The sequence below is a fragment of the Leishmania infantum genome, chromosome 30 (genome assembly GCF_000002875.2).
Source record: "Leishmania infantum JPCM5 genome chromosome 30".
Lineage (NCBI taxonomy): Eukaryota > Euglenozoa > Kinetoplastea > Trypanosomatida > Trypanosomatidae > Leishmania > Leishmania infantum.
In genome coordinates, this window is record NC_009414.2 from 434467 (window position 1) to 450073 (window position 15607).

A 15607-nucleotide genomic window follows, 5' to 3' on the forward strand; every position below is an offset into this window, starting at 1 on the left:
GTCAGACATAACCTGGTCACTATGTTCTCTGTGCATGTACAGACACCCTCTTTCAGACTGGCGCGCCTTCCTTCGTCTTCGTCTCGTATCTCTTCTCGCGCAGCTTGTGCGTGCGTGCGCGTATGTCGGTGCAGGCGACTTATCACCTCGTTTCTCACCTCATCTGACGCTGTCGTCACCCTGGGGATACACATCCCCCCTCCCTCCTTCGCCCCACCAACTATTTCTCTATCTTCACGAACAGCGGCGCACATTGCCCCGGCGCAGCGGCACCTTTTTACTTTTCGTTGTTGTTGTACTCAACAATGACGAGCCAAGAGCGCCAGGCAGCCGTGCTGGCGCTCGTGCGCCGACTGCTGCCGCTTGTCCAGCCGAACTTGCCAGTCCACAGCCCCACGCACTTTACGCAGCTCTGCGATGGCATTGCGCTGTTTGCGATGCTGCGGCTGGTGGCCCCCAACTCGTTCCCGTCCACATGCTCTGAATCCACCGAGGAGGGCGCGGTTGTCTTCTTGACGGGGCCGATGCTGGAGGAGGATGCGCAGCAGCGAAAGCACAACATGTGCGCGCTCCTCCGCGACATTCGCGCGTACGCTCAGGAAGCCATGCACACAACATCCTCAACGCCTGTCACGCAGGGACTCGATCCGGCGGTGCTCGCTGGCTTGCCAGGGGCTGAAGATGACGGTTCTGCCGCAGCAGAAGCGGCGCAGCGGCAGCAACTCACGCAACTGGTTGGTGTCGCTGTCGCTCTTGTCGTTCTCAGTGGCGTGCCTGCTGTCTTGAGCGAGGTCAAGTCTCTGCCTCGGCAGGAGCAGGTGGTGTTGTCGGATTGGGTGAAGGAGATAATGCGCGCCTACCAGTTGCAGCCCCGCCACCACGCCACCGCTGTATCTGAGCCGGGCCCGTCCGGCGTGTCGGCACATCTTCGCCAGACAGTGAGCCCGCATCCTGCCAGCAGCGGGTTTGCGGCAGCCTCGCCGATGATCAGACGGGGCGCCACCGGCTTCTCCCCGTCGCCCCTGTCCCACCGTGGTGCCAGCTCGAACGCCGCCGCCGCGGGCGAGGAGGATGAGGGCTACTACCGCAACGCCACCTACCAACTACGACGGGAGCTAACCGAGGTGAAGGCGCAACTTGCCGCATTGCAAGACGCCTACAAGGTGAGTAAGGAGGACAAGGAGATGGCGGAGGGCAAATATCGACTGCTGCTCGGCGACCAGGCAAAAATGTCACCCACGCTAGCTGCCACGTCCGCGGCGGCGGCAACAGAGGGCGGCGATAGCGAAGCCGGGGCCGGCGGCAGCAGTGGTATCTTGTCTGTGTGGCAGCGGCGCTGTGCGCAGAAGGACGAGACCATTGCCGCCCTAACGGCGCGTGTGGAGCAGCAGTCGACGCAGGTGACCGCGCTGAAAGAGGCGACAGCTGCCCACGAGATGGCACTGCAGGCGTTGCGCCGCCGCCTCAAGACAGCGGAAGAAGGTGTCATGGTGAAGTCAGAGGAGCGACGCGAGGCACTGCAGAAACTCGCGGTAGCGGAGGACAAGCTTGCTGCGCAGATGAAGGCGCGCGTAGAGCTGGAGACGCAGGTGGAGGAGCTGCAGTCGCGTTTGCTGGTGCTGGAGCTGGAGCAGGACCGGCTGCATGGGCTCGGCAGCGATGATGCCGCCCAGCTCAACACCTCCTTCGCCTCCAACGGGTCGGTTGACCGCGTGCTGGCATTGGAGAACGAGCTGGATGAGGCCCGGCAGCAGCGCGACAGCCTGCAGCGGCAGGTTGGCATTCTGCAGCGCCAGGTAGCCGCCATGGTTGCTCCCGTCGCCGACGTGTCCACGGCCAACGATACGTGGCGGGCTCAGCTGCGCCAGGTCGAGCGAGAGAGGGAGGACCTGCGGCAGCAGCTCACCACCGCCCTGGAGCGCGTCGGCGGACTTCAGCAGCAGCTGACGGCGAGCGGCGCCGCGGCTGCCGTGGTGGACGCCAGTGGTGTTGGCGCCGGCCAGGCTGGACCAGCCAGCGGCACTGCGAATGCTGACGTCAGCATTATGAGCGTGGAGGAGGGCAGCGAGCTGGACATGGGGTTGCTTGACGAAGGCACTGACTCTCCGTGCGGGCGAGACACGGGTCTCACACCGTGCAGCAAAACCCGCGAACCGGCGTGCCGTGAACAGGTCATTCTCTCCTCGCTTCTTCTCCAGTACAGCTACCGCAACCTCCTACTTCAGCAGCACCAGACTCTGCTCCACAAGGATGCCATGGAAGCCGAGGCGGCGCGGCGACGGCAGGCGGAGGAGCACCTAGAGATGATGCGGCAGACACCGACGTCGGTGCTGACGAAGCAGCGGCGGGATGTGGAGCAGGGATTACTGGAGACGGTGCTCTTGGGGGCAAAATTGCGCATGATGCAAGTGGAGAGTTGATGCGCATGCGATGATGCACAGAGGACCTTCTCTCTCCTCACTTCTTCCGCCCGCTCACGCATGTGTCTCTGTCTGTTTCTGCAGAATGCGAGGCGCCTATCGGCGAGAGCGCCTGCGGCGAAGGCGGCGTTGCGCGTATGTACATGTAAGGGTTAGGGGCGCAGGCCAACCAACACGCATGTGGAGAGAGAGGCGAAAGGCGAGAAGACGATGATGATGTATTCTCACCTCTGTAAAGACGCATGAGGGATCTCCTCATGCGCCCCCGAAAAAAAAAGAAAAGCGACCTAGTATACGGGACAGATGCACAGGAGCCCAGAAGAGTCGAGCGCACAGGCTCGGCGCTGCGGTGTCGCTTCTGATGAACGCCTTCGTAAGTGTGCCACTCTCTGTACATGCGTGTAAGAGGGAGGCGTCAGGGAGAGGTTTCACCTGAGTTTGGTCCTCTGGCACCACCTCATCTCCTGCAGTTTCCTCAACGACGCAGGTGCGGATGCCGATCGCTCGTCCCACCACTCCCTCTGTCGTAGCCTATAGGTGGATGCCTTGAGACCCGCTTCAGGCATAGCACCGCTTGCCGCGAGCATCTGTCCTCTTCTGTGTCCGCGTCTCTGCTCTTCTCTTCCCCTCTGTCGGACGTCTCATTCTCACTCCCCTCCTCCGCGGCCGCCCCGACCCTCGATGAAGCATATCTATGAGTGCCCGCATACTGGCAGGTGGCTGCTTCACGATCCTCTGCGCTATCGGGGGTGCCATCACAAGCCGTGCCCAAGCCGCCGCCCCCTCTTCTCTCCTCTCCACGCACGCGAAAGGGGAGGGGGTGGGGGCGCCTCATCCTTTGCCGTCTTTTTCGGTTTCTGCCCTTGCTGGCACAAACGCGTGCACCTTCACTCAAGCCTCCCTACCCCCACAGATACAGACACATACACATACCAACACCCACATGAAGCGCCACGACAGCAGCGGCGACGCCAGCGCGAGCCCGCCGCCTCTGTCGCCGTTGCCGGCGCCTGTGCAAGAAGTCGACCACGCGCACGACGGCAGCCGGACGAGCAGCAGCAGCACTCCTGCTTCTCACCACACGCTTGAAAAGAGAGAGGCTACCGGCTGCGGCGGTACTCGGCATAGCTCCCCCAGTGGCGGCAAGAAGGCCGGCGACGATGGCGTAGACGGCACCGAGAACGACAGCTACACGAGTTACTACGAGTACGACAGCGGCTATGGCGAGGAGAATAGTAGTTTCGCTGACAGCGACAACTGCCGTGGCAGCGGCAGCGTGGATGACGACCGATCCTCGACTGCGGCTTCTCTGCTACCGCAGGAGGATCTCTTGCGATTTCTCAGCTACACACTTGCCGGGGCCGCGCTGGAGGATCACCGACTCATGGCAATGGAAGCGTTCCGCCACATCCTTGTGCTTGGCACGAACCAGGGAGCCGTCGCAGTCGTCGAGCCGTCCTCCGGAAAACTCAAGGAGGTGTACACGAACCATCACGAGCCGATCTGCGATGTGGACTGCACCATCAACGAGCTCTACATAGCGGCATGCGACAAGGCCGGGCATGTCACGATTCAAAGCCGCCGTGATGTGAAGGACGTGTGGATGGCGGAGCTGAACGGTCCGATCGAGTCTGTCGCCCTGCACCCGCTGTACCACAAGATGGACAGCTGTCCGATGGTGTGCGGCGGGTCGACCAAGGTACTCCTGCTCACCAAAGGTGTGCTGTGGAGCAACAGTCGGCGCGTCAGAACTCTGCAGGAGGGACGGGGGCGCATTCACAAGGTCCGCTGGTGCCACACGGCCGCGATCGACGTTGTCGCGTGGCTATCTGATGCGGAGATAACCCTCTACAACATGAAGAGCGGGGCCGTGGCGCGCCGCATTTCTTTGCCCGACCTCACAGCACAGAACGCCTTGTACCCACCGACGCTACGATGGGAGCAGAATTTGTCGAGGGACCCGACCGCAGCTGCCACTTCGACAGCCACGTTGCTGTGCGGATGGGGCGACGTAGTGCAAGAGGTCCGGCTGCACGCCGACCCTCACGCGCGTCGACTGAGCGGCGGGGGCCTTTTTGGTGTCGATCGGTCGCCTCGCTCCACCTTGTTGCAAGGCGGATGGCGAGGCACGTCCTCGTCGTCGTTCCCGCTGCGCGCGTCATCCGGCAGTGCTGCTCTGGCACCATCGCCATCGCTAACCACCGCGGCTGATGCGGCTGGGCGGTCACCGTGCGTTGTAGAGCTGCGCACGTCAAAGCCACTACGACCGAGCAGTACCTTGTTCCCTTACCGAGTCTGCGGTATTGCTCCCTATGGACCGCAGCGGTACGTGGTGCTGGCAGGCATCGTCGAGGGCGACACGGAGGGGGTGCTGAAGGACTTGGAGGTGCGCGTGGTGGACCGCAACTCCTTGACCGATGTTTACCGTGGTCGCATGCCCATCCGCTTCATCCATCCATTGCAGCTTCACCTCACCTATCTCGAGCTTCTGCCGTCGCTCGCTGCGAAGCCGGCGTCTGCGGCGTCGCCGCCCCAGTTCGCCTTGCCAGCGGACCCGTTGGCACCGTCTCCCATGACGCAGTACTTCATCCTCTCCGTCGACACAATCGTGAAGGCGGTGCCGTCCGACGTTGATGACCACGTCGAGTTCCTGCTGCGCACAAGTCAGTTTGAGCGCGCCTACCGGTACGCCGCGGCACATGCGCGTCAGCTGCGGCGGCACGTCCTGGAGCACGTGGGACAGCAGTGGCTCATGCATCTCTTTCACAACCGTAGCACGGAGGAGGGGGCGCTGCTGAAGATTCTCGAGTTGCTCCCGGAGCTGATTCCGCGTGACAACAGCGCTGCGTGGGAGCAGTGGATCTACCGCCTCGACACATGTGGTGAGTCGTGGCGGCTCATCGCGCTCCTGCCAGCCAGCACGGGTGCTTCCGCCGAGTACAGGGTGGCCAGCACGCCGGACATGCAGGAGGAGCAGGACGCGTATGCCGAGCACGCTGACGCCGCGGCCCGGTCCCTCCCTCGCCCAGTCGCCACCCTGCAGACGCCGATTCAGCGGGAGTACTACGATCTGGTGCTGCTGCGCTGCCTCCGCCACGACCCGAGCCTCTTCTTTGCCGCGTTACACAAGTTTCACACGCTCTTCAGCGTGCCTGTCGTACTCAAGGCGACGGAGGTGGTGTACCGAGAGCAGTGCGCCGCCGCCGCCGCCTGGTGGGAGGGCGACGACAGTGACGAGGAGAAGAACGATAACGAAGACCAGCATGGACAAACAAGAAATACGACGGCGTCTAACGCGAGCCCTACACTCAGCACCGCCTCCGCTGACCAAAGTGGCGTGCCGTCGGTGGCACCAGCTTCTCCTCCACCGACTACTCCGCAAGGCACTTTGGAGGAGACGAGCGCCTCAAGGGCAGTCTCGCATCCATCTCCGGTGACCACGGCAGGTGCCGGCGCTACGTCTGCCCCGTCGATGAGCCGAACATCGCGGTGGTCATTGGTGGCCAGCTACGGCTTCCTTCTCCGATGCGCACGCCGGCACGAAGAGGCGCTGCAAGTGCTACTGCACTTGCCTGCCTCTCCACGCAGCGACCGTGAAGTGTTTGGCCTCATCCGTGACCAGCAGCTTTTCCACAAGGCGCGCGAGCTGCTTCCCGAGTTGCTGCACAGAAGGGAAGACGCTACCTTGCAGCTGCTCATGGAGCACGTGGCAGGAGCGTCAGGCCGCAACGGCGTAACAGACGGCGGTGACGCGGCCCTGGCCTTCCAAGTTGTCGTCGCAGAAACTGATGGCACCGCTCCATCTTCGCCGTCGCTGGATGCGCTGCAGTACGGCTCTGCACAGGACCCACTCTGCACCGAGTCCGTCATCAGCCGCCTCGAGAAGAGCGATCGACTGCACCTGCTGCGCTATCTAAACCTCGTCCAAAAGCGTTACCCGGAGGTGTTTGCTCAAGCAGCGAAGCAGCATGCCCAGCTGGTGGCGACGCTTTACATCGACTACGACCGCCCGTCTCTGCTCCCGTTTCTCAAGCAGATGTCCATGTACGTGGAGCGCATTCGTGAGTTGCATGCGCTCTGCCACAAACACCACTTCCTCGAAGAGGAGATCTTTCTTCTGTTTCGCATGGGCCGCGAGGACGAGGCGCTGCGCATCCTTGTAGAAAAGATGCACGACCTCCGACGCGCCTTGAAGTTTGTCGTCTCCGTCCCCGACCTCGAGGAGCAGGCGGCGCTGTTCACGCGACTCGTCGACTACACCGTGGCGTACAACGCGAGCCTGCCAACGTGCAGCCTCGACAGCGCAAAGGGCGCCACGGCCGGGTCTGGAGTTCGGATGCGCTACGTGATGCACCACACAAAACCAAACGAAACGTACGCGTCGATCGCGGAGCAGTACCATGTTGCTCTGGAGGACGTGTGCAAGGTGAATGGCGTGGCAAGCACGTCCGGCGGCGCTGTCTCGCCACCACCGTCTGCCGCTGTGGAGGCCTCGAAGAGGCGCACGAGTTGCAGCTCACCCTTGCAGGGCCAAGGAGAAGCGCAGCGGCGCGCATCCTGCGATGCGGACGCCGCGAACGACCTGCCGACTCCACCGCCACAGTGCGTTGTGCCGCTCAATCTCTTCGGCGACTTCCTCAGGGCCCTTGCAGAACCGCAGTTCATGGAGCATCCCGCGTTGGATGTGCGACTCGTTCTGCCGAGGCTTCCGAGCCGTGAGCCCATCCTGCACGCCGGGCCCAGCATTGCTGCCATCGCACACACCATGGCAGAGGAGATTGCGTTTTTCTCCACCGTGTGCATGGTTGGCGAGAACGACTTGATGGGCTACTATGGGCAGCTGCTGAAGCGACGCACGGCGGCCATCGCGATGGGTCGACCTCGCCACCCCGTCGAGAGCGGCACCGCCACCATGAACGAGGCTGCTACGACGGCCAGGCATGCGGCTGCGAAATCGGCAGAGGGCTCAGCGGCGGTGCACCGATGCGCAGCTTGCCGCCAGCTGCTTGCGCAGCGGGTGGTCGTCTTTGCGTGCCAGCACATGTACCACCCGGCCTGTGTCCTGCAGTACCTGAGGAAGTCACCGACGGACGCCTTCACCGGCGGAGGAGGTGCGACCTTTGGTGGCCGCGCTGGGGGCGCCGTCCCCGTGATGCGCGACGGCGCGGCACTAGCGTTGCCTGTAACATCCACTGCGGCGGCATGGGCAGAGACGATGGAGGGGGAGCTCCGCAAACTGCCGGTTTACTGCCGCGCGTGCCGTCAACACTCGGGCGAGCAGAGTTGAACCCGTCCCCCCTGTGCGCCCTATCGGTATTGTGAAGCGCACACGCACAGGTACAGAGAGAGAGAGCTGTGGCCTCACGCTCGCCTTTGTAGTGGCCGATTCGGTCGTGACAAGACGGCACCAATGCGCGTGAAGAGGGAAGAAGGGAAGGCCACTTTGAAAAACGGCATCATCGACGGCGTGACCGCTCGCTGATCCGCGGCGGGCAAACCAGAAAAGGACGAACACGCCCGTGCACATGCCGCGTCTTCTGTAGCCCAGCGCGCATGCGCTGACTCTGATGCAATGGGCTTGCAATACTGACAGGCTGAAGTAAGCCGCAGAGGCAGAGCGATGTGTATGCGTTCCCTCCTTTCCCTTTGCTTTTTCCGCCAAGTACTGCGCACCTGCGGTTCTAATCGTCGCTACGTCAGCTCCTGCCTCACCCCCCCCTCTCCCGCCCTCTCTTCCTCTCTCCTCTCGATCTCTCCTAACCATGCTCAACGGTTGCAAGGATACCTGGTACGCCTGTGTGTGTGTGTGTGCACTGTGCAGACTGAGCCGCTGCCCGACGGTAGGTTTCACCCAACGAAAAAGACAAAACAGACAGAACACTACACGGCCGTGAAGCTGCGAAACAAAAAAAATAAATAAAGAATCGGTAACGAAGAGGGCGCTGCGCACCATCGTTGGCAGCCGTCATCATGCGCCGTAGCGTCATTCGTACGCGCAAGGAGTTCCTCGAGCGCAAGCAGCACGAGCGCGTCCATGAGGCGATCCACGCACGCAAGGAGCAATTCCGCAGTGCGGTGGAGACGGCCACCCCGCTGCCTGGGCACCTCAAGAAGGACGCGCTGGCGCTGAAGAAGTTCACTGAACTCGATGACGCGCAAACCCGCAACCTGACGACGACGGTGGATGACGAATACGCCAACGCCGGCCAGGAGGACCCGCACGTGCTCGTCACGACGTCCCGCAACGCGTCGCAGAAGCTGCTGGAGTTTGCGAAGGAGGTGCGGCTCATCGTGCCGAATGCCGTGCGCATGAATCGCGGTAACCTCAGTGTGCATCAGCTCATGGACGCGGCCCGGAAGGAGAACTACACAGATGTGTTGGTGCTGCAGGAGTCGCAGGGTGTACCGGATAGTTTGACTGTCTCTCACCTCCCCCTAGGCCCCACCGTGACCTTCACCATTCACAACCTTGTAGCACGCCACGACATTGAGGGCGTGGGCACCATGTCAGAGCAGTATCCGCATCTCATCTTCGAGAACTTCTCCACTAAGCTCGGTATCCGCATAAAGGACGTGCTGCGCTACCTCTTCCCCGTGCCCAAGGCGGACGCATCCCGCGTGCTGACCTTTGACAACGAGAACGACTTTATTAGCTTCCGTCACCACACCTTCAAGAAGGAAAAAGGCAAGAAGCAGGTGGAGCTGACGGAGGTGGGGCCGCGGTTTGAACTGACCCCGTACCGCATCGTGCTTGGCACACTCGAGATGGACGATGCAGAGACGGAATGGGTGCTGCAGCCGTACATGAACACCGCGAAGAAGCGCCGGCTCTTGTAGGCGGGGCACCCTGCAGGTGCGTCATGATGATGATGGTCGCATTTAGGTGGCACGGCGGGAGCGGTGAGGGTGGGCGGGAGATGCTGCATGTGCCGTCTTCTTTCCATTCCGCCGATAATACGCTTATCTGCTTGTGTGGACGCTTCTGGGATTTATTGCTGCTGCGGTGATGGCCGAGCTGCCGCTGCGTAAGTTGCCTCGGACATCGTGTGCGTGTTCTCTCTGTCAGTCTCTCTATGCGTCATCTCTTGAGCCCGTCTGCACGCGCGCGAGGCGGGGGAGAGGCGCAGCGCACACGCTCGGGAGTGACGATGCCACCACCGTTTCCGGCCTTGTCGCGCTCTTGGTAACTTCCTCTTTCGTCAGCTCCCTCCTTGTAATTCATGCCTGCTTCCGGAAAGCGGTGTTCTGCGTGCCTACATGCGTGTGTGCGTGCGCGTGCGCGTGTATGTGCGTGCCTGCCTATGTGTTTGCATCCTTTGGTCTGGTGATAGCTGATCTTCGTTGTACTTTCTTACGCCTCCTTCTCTAAAAAACAAACAAACAAACGAAGCCTCGCTTAACACTTCCACTCGCTTGGACGGGTAACGACTGTGCGCGCCTCTTCGTCCTTTCCTTTCTCGCTATCTCTGTGTCTCTTGTGACCTCTTCTCTCCTACATCGGCAGCTGCGCTTCCGCGGCGTCGGACCGCTTCACTTGAAGCCTTCTAATCCTCCCGAACATCACCTCCTCCGCCGACTCTCCCGCTCGGCGCACTCGCACCTCCTCTGTGTAGAAGGAGCTCGATCCGCGGTCAGGTTTCCCGTAACCAAGGCGCAACGCACACGTGGCCACTGCGCGAGCTCAAGCGTGCGCGGCACGGAGGGGAAGTGTCGGGTGGTGGTGGTGGTGGGTGTGGAGGAGCAGGATAGATGTCGGCTGTCGAAAAACGGCTAGAAGAACGCTGCGGATGTGCGAGTGGGATGGAGGGAGTGTGTGCTGTGCGGTAGAGCACGACGGAGAGGAGGAGGAGGAGGAGAGGGGGCGGCGAGAGACGCGTGCCGGACATAAGAAGAAATACCTTCTCATTAAGAAAACGCAGCCACATGACACGGAAAACGAAGCGATGCACTTCTAAAAAGGCCTCGCTCGGCGATGGATCACCACCTACACGTGCGCCGTTTTGGCACACTTGCACGCGCACTTTACACCCGTGTCATGTCCCGGGGCGCGGTTATCGTGGGAAGGGGCAACTGCGTGATGATGCATGTGTGAGGTACGAACACGGATGCCCCCCCTCCCCCCCGGGGGGGGGAGCAGCCCCGTTCCTGTCTGCTTTTCTCGCTGAAGATGCGCACTTGCGCAGAGAGAGAAGTGCAGAAAACAGTTAGAGAGGCTCACCGCTGATCCCGTGCACCTCACTCCCCTCCATCATGCTGCCCCATCATGCCTGCACACACACGGACGTGCAAGCACTCGCGTGTGTATGGCTCTCTGCACGACCTGCCGTTACACTCCTTCTCGATTCTCTTTTTTTTTGTGGTTACATTCGCTCCATCTCGATCTCCTCCGCTCGCCGAATCAGAGGTAACACCCTCCTCTCTCTGTGCGGCGGGCGCATTGTACAGCACTCCCTCATGTGCATACCGGGCACCCATCTCTTCCCCCTTCGCCACCGCCGCGCATGTCCTCGGAGACTCCTCGCGCCAGCACCCACGATGTCTTCTGCGCTGCGCTGCAGAGGCTCGGCGGCGCACATATATTTTCTCAGAACTTAATACAGAGGACAGCGGTGGCATCGCTGTCGCCGCGTAGCCAAAATGGCAATGGGGTGAGCGCCGTCATCGCAGAATCCGCGGCGCCGAGTGACGCCGGTACGAACCAGCTGCCAGACCCTGGCATCGACGCGGATGCCAAGCCGGTCGACAAGCCATGCTGCCGAGGCAAACAGCCATGTGAGTGCACTGACACCGCACCCGTGAAGGCGATGGCCACTCTTTATGACCCACCGGCGCGATGTGAGGGAGTCGTGGCGGCGCAGGATGCGCAAAGACGCTTGCATCATCTGCGGTTTTTAGGTGGGCGTTTTTCCCTTGCCGATGGCGCGAATGCATCACAGTCGCAGCAGACGAGCGGGTATGCGTCCACGGCGACCAACAACGCGCACGTCAACGACGGCTGCAGCAGCACCTGGGAGTTGAAGGCGAGCTACTTTCAAGCGATGAAGGAAACGCTCACCGCCGTTATGGGGCGTCGACTGCGCTCTCAGCTGCTCGGCGACGACGGCACAGCCGACACCGGCACAGTTCTGCGTGCCCCTGTGCCACGCGGCGCCACGGGAGCATCGACCATGACGACGTCGGCTCGACAAGCGGCGCTCCGTAGAAGGATGGAGGCCTTCACGAGTGCCGTGGCACATCAGGAGTCGATCCTGGATGACGTTGCGGCGGCATGCAGGGCACACCTGCACACAGTCGGAGGTGCCACAGCGGTCCCAGCCCCCTGCTTTTTCTTTGCTGCTCTTCCCCAGATCTCAATGCGGCAATGGGCCGGCTCGCACCTCTACAAACAGTGGCTCGTGCGCTGCGAGACTCCGCGTGCTTCACTGCCGTCAACGGCGACAAGACCAAAAAAGGTCGGCCTTCATGGGGCACCGATGCTGCCGTCGCCCTCCGCCCCGCGAGCTCCGGCAACGACGCTTGTGCTGCCGCTGGATGTAGAGGCGGAGTTGCGCAAGTACTGGAAGCTGCATGACGAGGCCGAAGCGCGCGCGCGACTGGAGGCGTTGCGTTGCAACGACGCCCAGGCGTTCGCTGAGCACGTCAGCTTGCTGAAGGTGTCTGCGCTTCTCGAAATCATGGAGAGGACGGAGGGCTTTATGCACCGCATCGGGCTACGGCTTCAGTCCCATGCCACTCAGGCCGCCGCAAACCGTGGTGGTGATGGCGCATGTGCTGTGTCTACGACGCGCGCAGCACCTGCAGCCCTTGCTGAGCCGGGTATCGCCGACCGCCCAGGGGGCGCAGCAGGATGCCACGGCAGCGAGTACGAGCGCTTCCGTTCCTACGTGGCATCCACCAAGAATGAGTTCAAGCTCATGCACCGCGTGGATGTGTTTGTGGCGGCCCAGCCGGCCGGCCTGGACGCGACGCTGCTTCCTCACCAGATGGATGGCCTGCGCTTTCTGGCGTCCCTTGACGCCAACCACATCAACGGCATCCTGGCGGACGAAATGGGCGTGGGCAAGACGATTCAGACGCTCGCTTTTCTCCTCTACCTGAAAAACAGACGGGGCGAGACTGGCGAGGGCAGCGGCGGCAGAGTGGCGCCGCTGCGAGTGGGTTCACGGCTCCCGCATCTGGTTCTTGCCCCGCTCTCTGTCGTCCGAGAGTGGCGGGAGGCATGCGAGCAGTTTGTGCCGAGTACTCTTGACGTTGCCATGTACCAGGAGCTGGCCGACCCCGTCCACGAAGCTGCGGCTTACGACCTTGTCCTTCTTCCGGCCCATGCTATCCGCTACGTTGGCGCGGAGGCAGCGCGCATTCGGTGGCACTATATCGTCGTGGACGAGGCTCACAAGGCGCTGGCGAACCTGAGCACCATCACGGCGCAGCGCATCTTGGGCCTCCCGTGCTTGCGCCGCCTGGTGCTGACTGGGACGCCGCTCAGCAGCGACCTGCAGGAGCTCTGGTCGCTGCTGCACTTTCTGAATCCGGAGGTGTTTACCGACAATGACGCGTTTGAGGAGGTCTTTCGACGGCCGTTTCGCGTGTACGAGGCGCATGAGATGGAGCTGACAGAGGAGGAGCGCGGTCTGCTAATACTGCGACTGCATCAGGTTCTGCGGCCGTTTCTGCTGCGCCGCACAAAGGCGGACGTCGATTCGACTCTTCGGATGACGCTCCATCACATGTGGTGCCCGCTGAGTGCGATGCAGCAGCGCTTGCTGTGCATGCTGCGCGAGCAGCGGCGAATGCCCACGGTTCTCGGTATGGCGGGAGGCTACAGCGGTAAAAGTAGCAGCAGTAGCGAGGCGGACAATGAGGAGGAGACCGCAGGCGCCGCTGACGAGGCGGCGCACACGAGCACGTTTCCAGCGGCGGAGATAGGGACTGGCGAGTCCTCTGGCTGCACCCAACACACTGCTTCTGCAGCATTCGCGGCAGAAGCTCTGCACGGCGAGTTCTCTCCAGACCTCGACACTCTCCAGGCGCGCAATGAGACGGCCACGACCCGTGATCGGGTCGCCGAGCTCGTCTGGCGGCATCTGCCCGCCCTGGCGAGCACTGAGTCCAGCGACATCTTGCGCTGCGCAGTGCAGCAGGACAGAGCCCTCGGGCTCACCAGCGCCGGCGTCTCAGAATCGTCCGCGCGGCTTCTGTGCAACCACGCCTTTTTGCTGCCCTTCTTTTCACAGGTCCTTCATCGGCATGGCCTCGATGAGGTAACGCAGGAGGGGTGCAGCGACGCGGACGCGGCCGCTGCACGAACCTCGGAAAGCAGCGTTGTCGGTGGCAAGGCCGCGGAAGGTTGTGGCGCTGCCGGTCTCACCCTTGCGTGCAGCGGTAAGTTTCTTGTCCTGCATCTGCTACTCTCGCGCCTGTACGTGGCGCAGCGCAAGGTGGTGCTCTTCACGCACTGGCTCAATTGTGTGGACCTGCTCGTCGACTATCTGCACAGCCGCGGCTGGGCCGACTACGCGGAGGTGCTCACAGGCGGCAGCAGCGAGGCCGAGCGTCTGACGAGCGTGCGGCGCTTCCGCGAGGACCCGGCGTGTCTCTTCTTCCTTCTCTCCATCAAGGCTGGCGGGTGCGGGATCAACCTGCAAGCTGCGCACATGGTGGTCCTCGTGGACCGTGACTACACGGCAACCAACGAGGATCAAGCACTAGCACGCGTCTACCGCATTGGCCAGCGGCACACCGTGCGGGCCGTATACCTCGCCACCACCGACGCCAGCGAGCAGCGTGTCGCCCAGCGGGCAGCGGCGAAGAACAAACCGCGGCAGGCCATCATCAACGATGGTGTCTATCAAGTGACGACGGCGAGCGAAGCAGAGCGAGCGGGCGAGACGGGCGAGACTGTGACAGCGGCGACATTCGCAGATCCTCCTTCACATGCTCACAATGAACTGGATACCTCCGAGCTGTGGCGGTCGATCCCTGGCGCCACCACGCCACCATCGCCCACTACTGCGACGCAGGAGGCGCGAAGGCCCGAGTGTGATGGCACGGCCTACGGCGCTGCCGGGCCCGCGCCGTTTTCCCTGCCGCCACCGGAGGCGTTCTGGGCGGCTCTCTCTCGCCTTGTTGAATCGATGGATGAGCTGGTGCTCACCGAGGAGGATCAGGCGGCAGCAACGGTGCGCAGTGCCAAAGAGGAGGGGTGTAGCATGGACTGTACTCCCGCTAACAGCGCCGCTGCGCGGCTCCTTGCAACTCGGCCGCCACAGAGCACTGCAGAGCTGCACCTGCGCCTGCAAGGGGGAAAGCCCGAGATGTTCTCGGGCCCTCAGCGCGAGCGTGGCGTGGCCCCGTCGCTGAGCGGCACCGCGGCGGACGACGCGTACTTGGGGGCATGGAAGCATGGCGCGGAAGCCCCGACCGCCGGGGACCGCACGAGACCCCACACGCCTAGCGAACCTCAGGCAGCCGCCCTCGCCGCGACGCCGCAGTCAACGCCTCTGTCCGCCCCTGTTACAGATCCTCTGCGAAACAGTGCCTTGTTTTGGTTGGAGTTCAGCCATCTTCTTCGCATCGCCGGGCGCGGCCCTTATCTCCTTTCCGACTCCCTCCGTGCCGCCGTCACTAACGACGCCAGGAAGAGCGACCCAGAGGAGCGTGTGCGGCGTCGGCAGCGGCGCGATCGTCGCGTCGCTAAGCGTCTGCGGCTCGCAAGCGTCGACGTGCCTGACGACTTCCGCGAGGCTTGCTGGGCGAAGGAGGGCATCGACGACAATGCCGAGGTAGCGGAGCGCTACTTGCGCTTCCTCGATGCAAACGCCGGCAAGCGACGGCAGCGAAGGCGAAAGGATGCGGGCTGAGAGCGCCGCCGAGCGCGGCGTTGTGTTACACAGTCTTCGATGCACCGGTGCGCCTGCGTTTGCCAGTAGCGGTGACTCGCTCTGGCCGTGCCGTTTCGGTCTCCGGGGTGTTCTGTAGCGGGGTTCTTCCTTGGGTTCTCCCCGTGCCGTAAACGGCACCTATCCCTGTCCTGCTTTAGCGGACTGCATGCTCCCTGCTCTATCACGCGCCCGACACACGGGCGCCGGGGCGTGCGCGTGTGCACGCTTATCCTTTCCGTGATCTGCTATGAAAACAGAAACCGCCCATAGAAAACGAAGAGATTTGTCTTTTATGTGTGCGCGGAT

General features: G+C 62.4%; 4 protein-coding genes across 4 annotated transcripts; all 4 read left to right on the plus strand.

The window, feature by feature from the left end:
- Nucleotides 1-305: 305 nt before the first annotated feature.
- Nucleotides 306-2420, plus strand: LINJ_30_1340 (conserved hypothetical protein; the record flags this gene model as incomplete). Its single annotated transcript, XM_001466941.1, has 1 exon — nucleotides 306-2420. The coding sequence occupies one exon, from the start codon at nucleotides 306-308 to the stop codon at nucleotides 2418-2420; it is 2115 nt and encodes a 704-aa protein (XP_001466978.1).
- A 943-nt stretch (nucleotides 2421-3363) lies between these two features.
- LINJ_30_1350 (putative vacuolar assembly protein vps41) lies at nucleotides 3364-7707 on the plus strand (the record flags this gene model as incomplete). Its single annotated transcript, XM_001466942.1, has 1 exon — nucleotides 3364-7707. The coding sequence occupies one exon, from the start codon at nucleotides 3364-3366 to the stop codon at nucleotides 7705-7707; it is 4344 nt and encodes a 1447-aa protein (XP_001466979.1).
- A 683-nt stretch (nucleotides 7708-8390) lies between these two features.
- Nucleotides 8391-9257, plus strand: LINJ_30_1360 (putative U3 small nuclear ribonucleoprotein (snRNP); the record flags this gene model as incomplete). Its single annotated transcript, XM_001466943.1, has 1 exon — nucleotides 8391-9257. The coding sequence occupies one exon, from the start codon at nucleotides 8391-8393 to the stop codon at nucleotides 9255-9257; it is 867 nt and encodes a 288-aa protein (XP_001466980.1).
- A 2330-nt stretch (nucleotides 9258-11587) lies between these two features.
- Nucleotides 11588-15280, plus strand: LINJ_30_1370 (hypothetical protein, unknown function; the record flags this gene model as incomplete). Its single annotated transcript, XM_001466944.1, has 1 exon — nucleotides 11588-15280. One exon carries the CDS (start codon nucleotides 11588-11590, stop codon nucleotides 15278-15280), a length of 3693 nt encoding a protein of 1230 aa, XP_001466981.1.
- Between the last annotated feature and the right edge of the window lie 327 nt (nucleotides 15281-15607).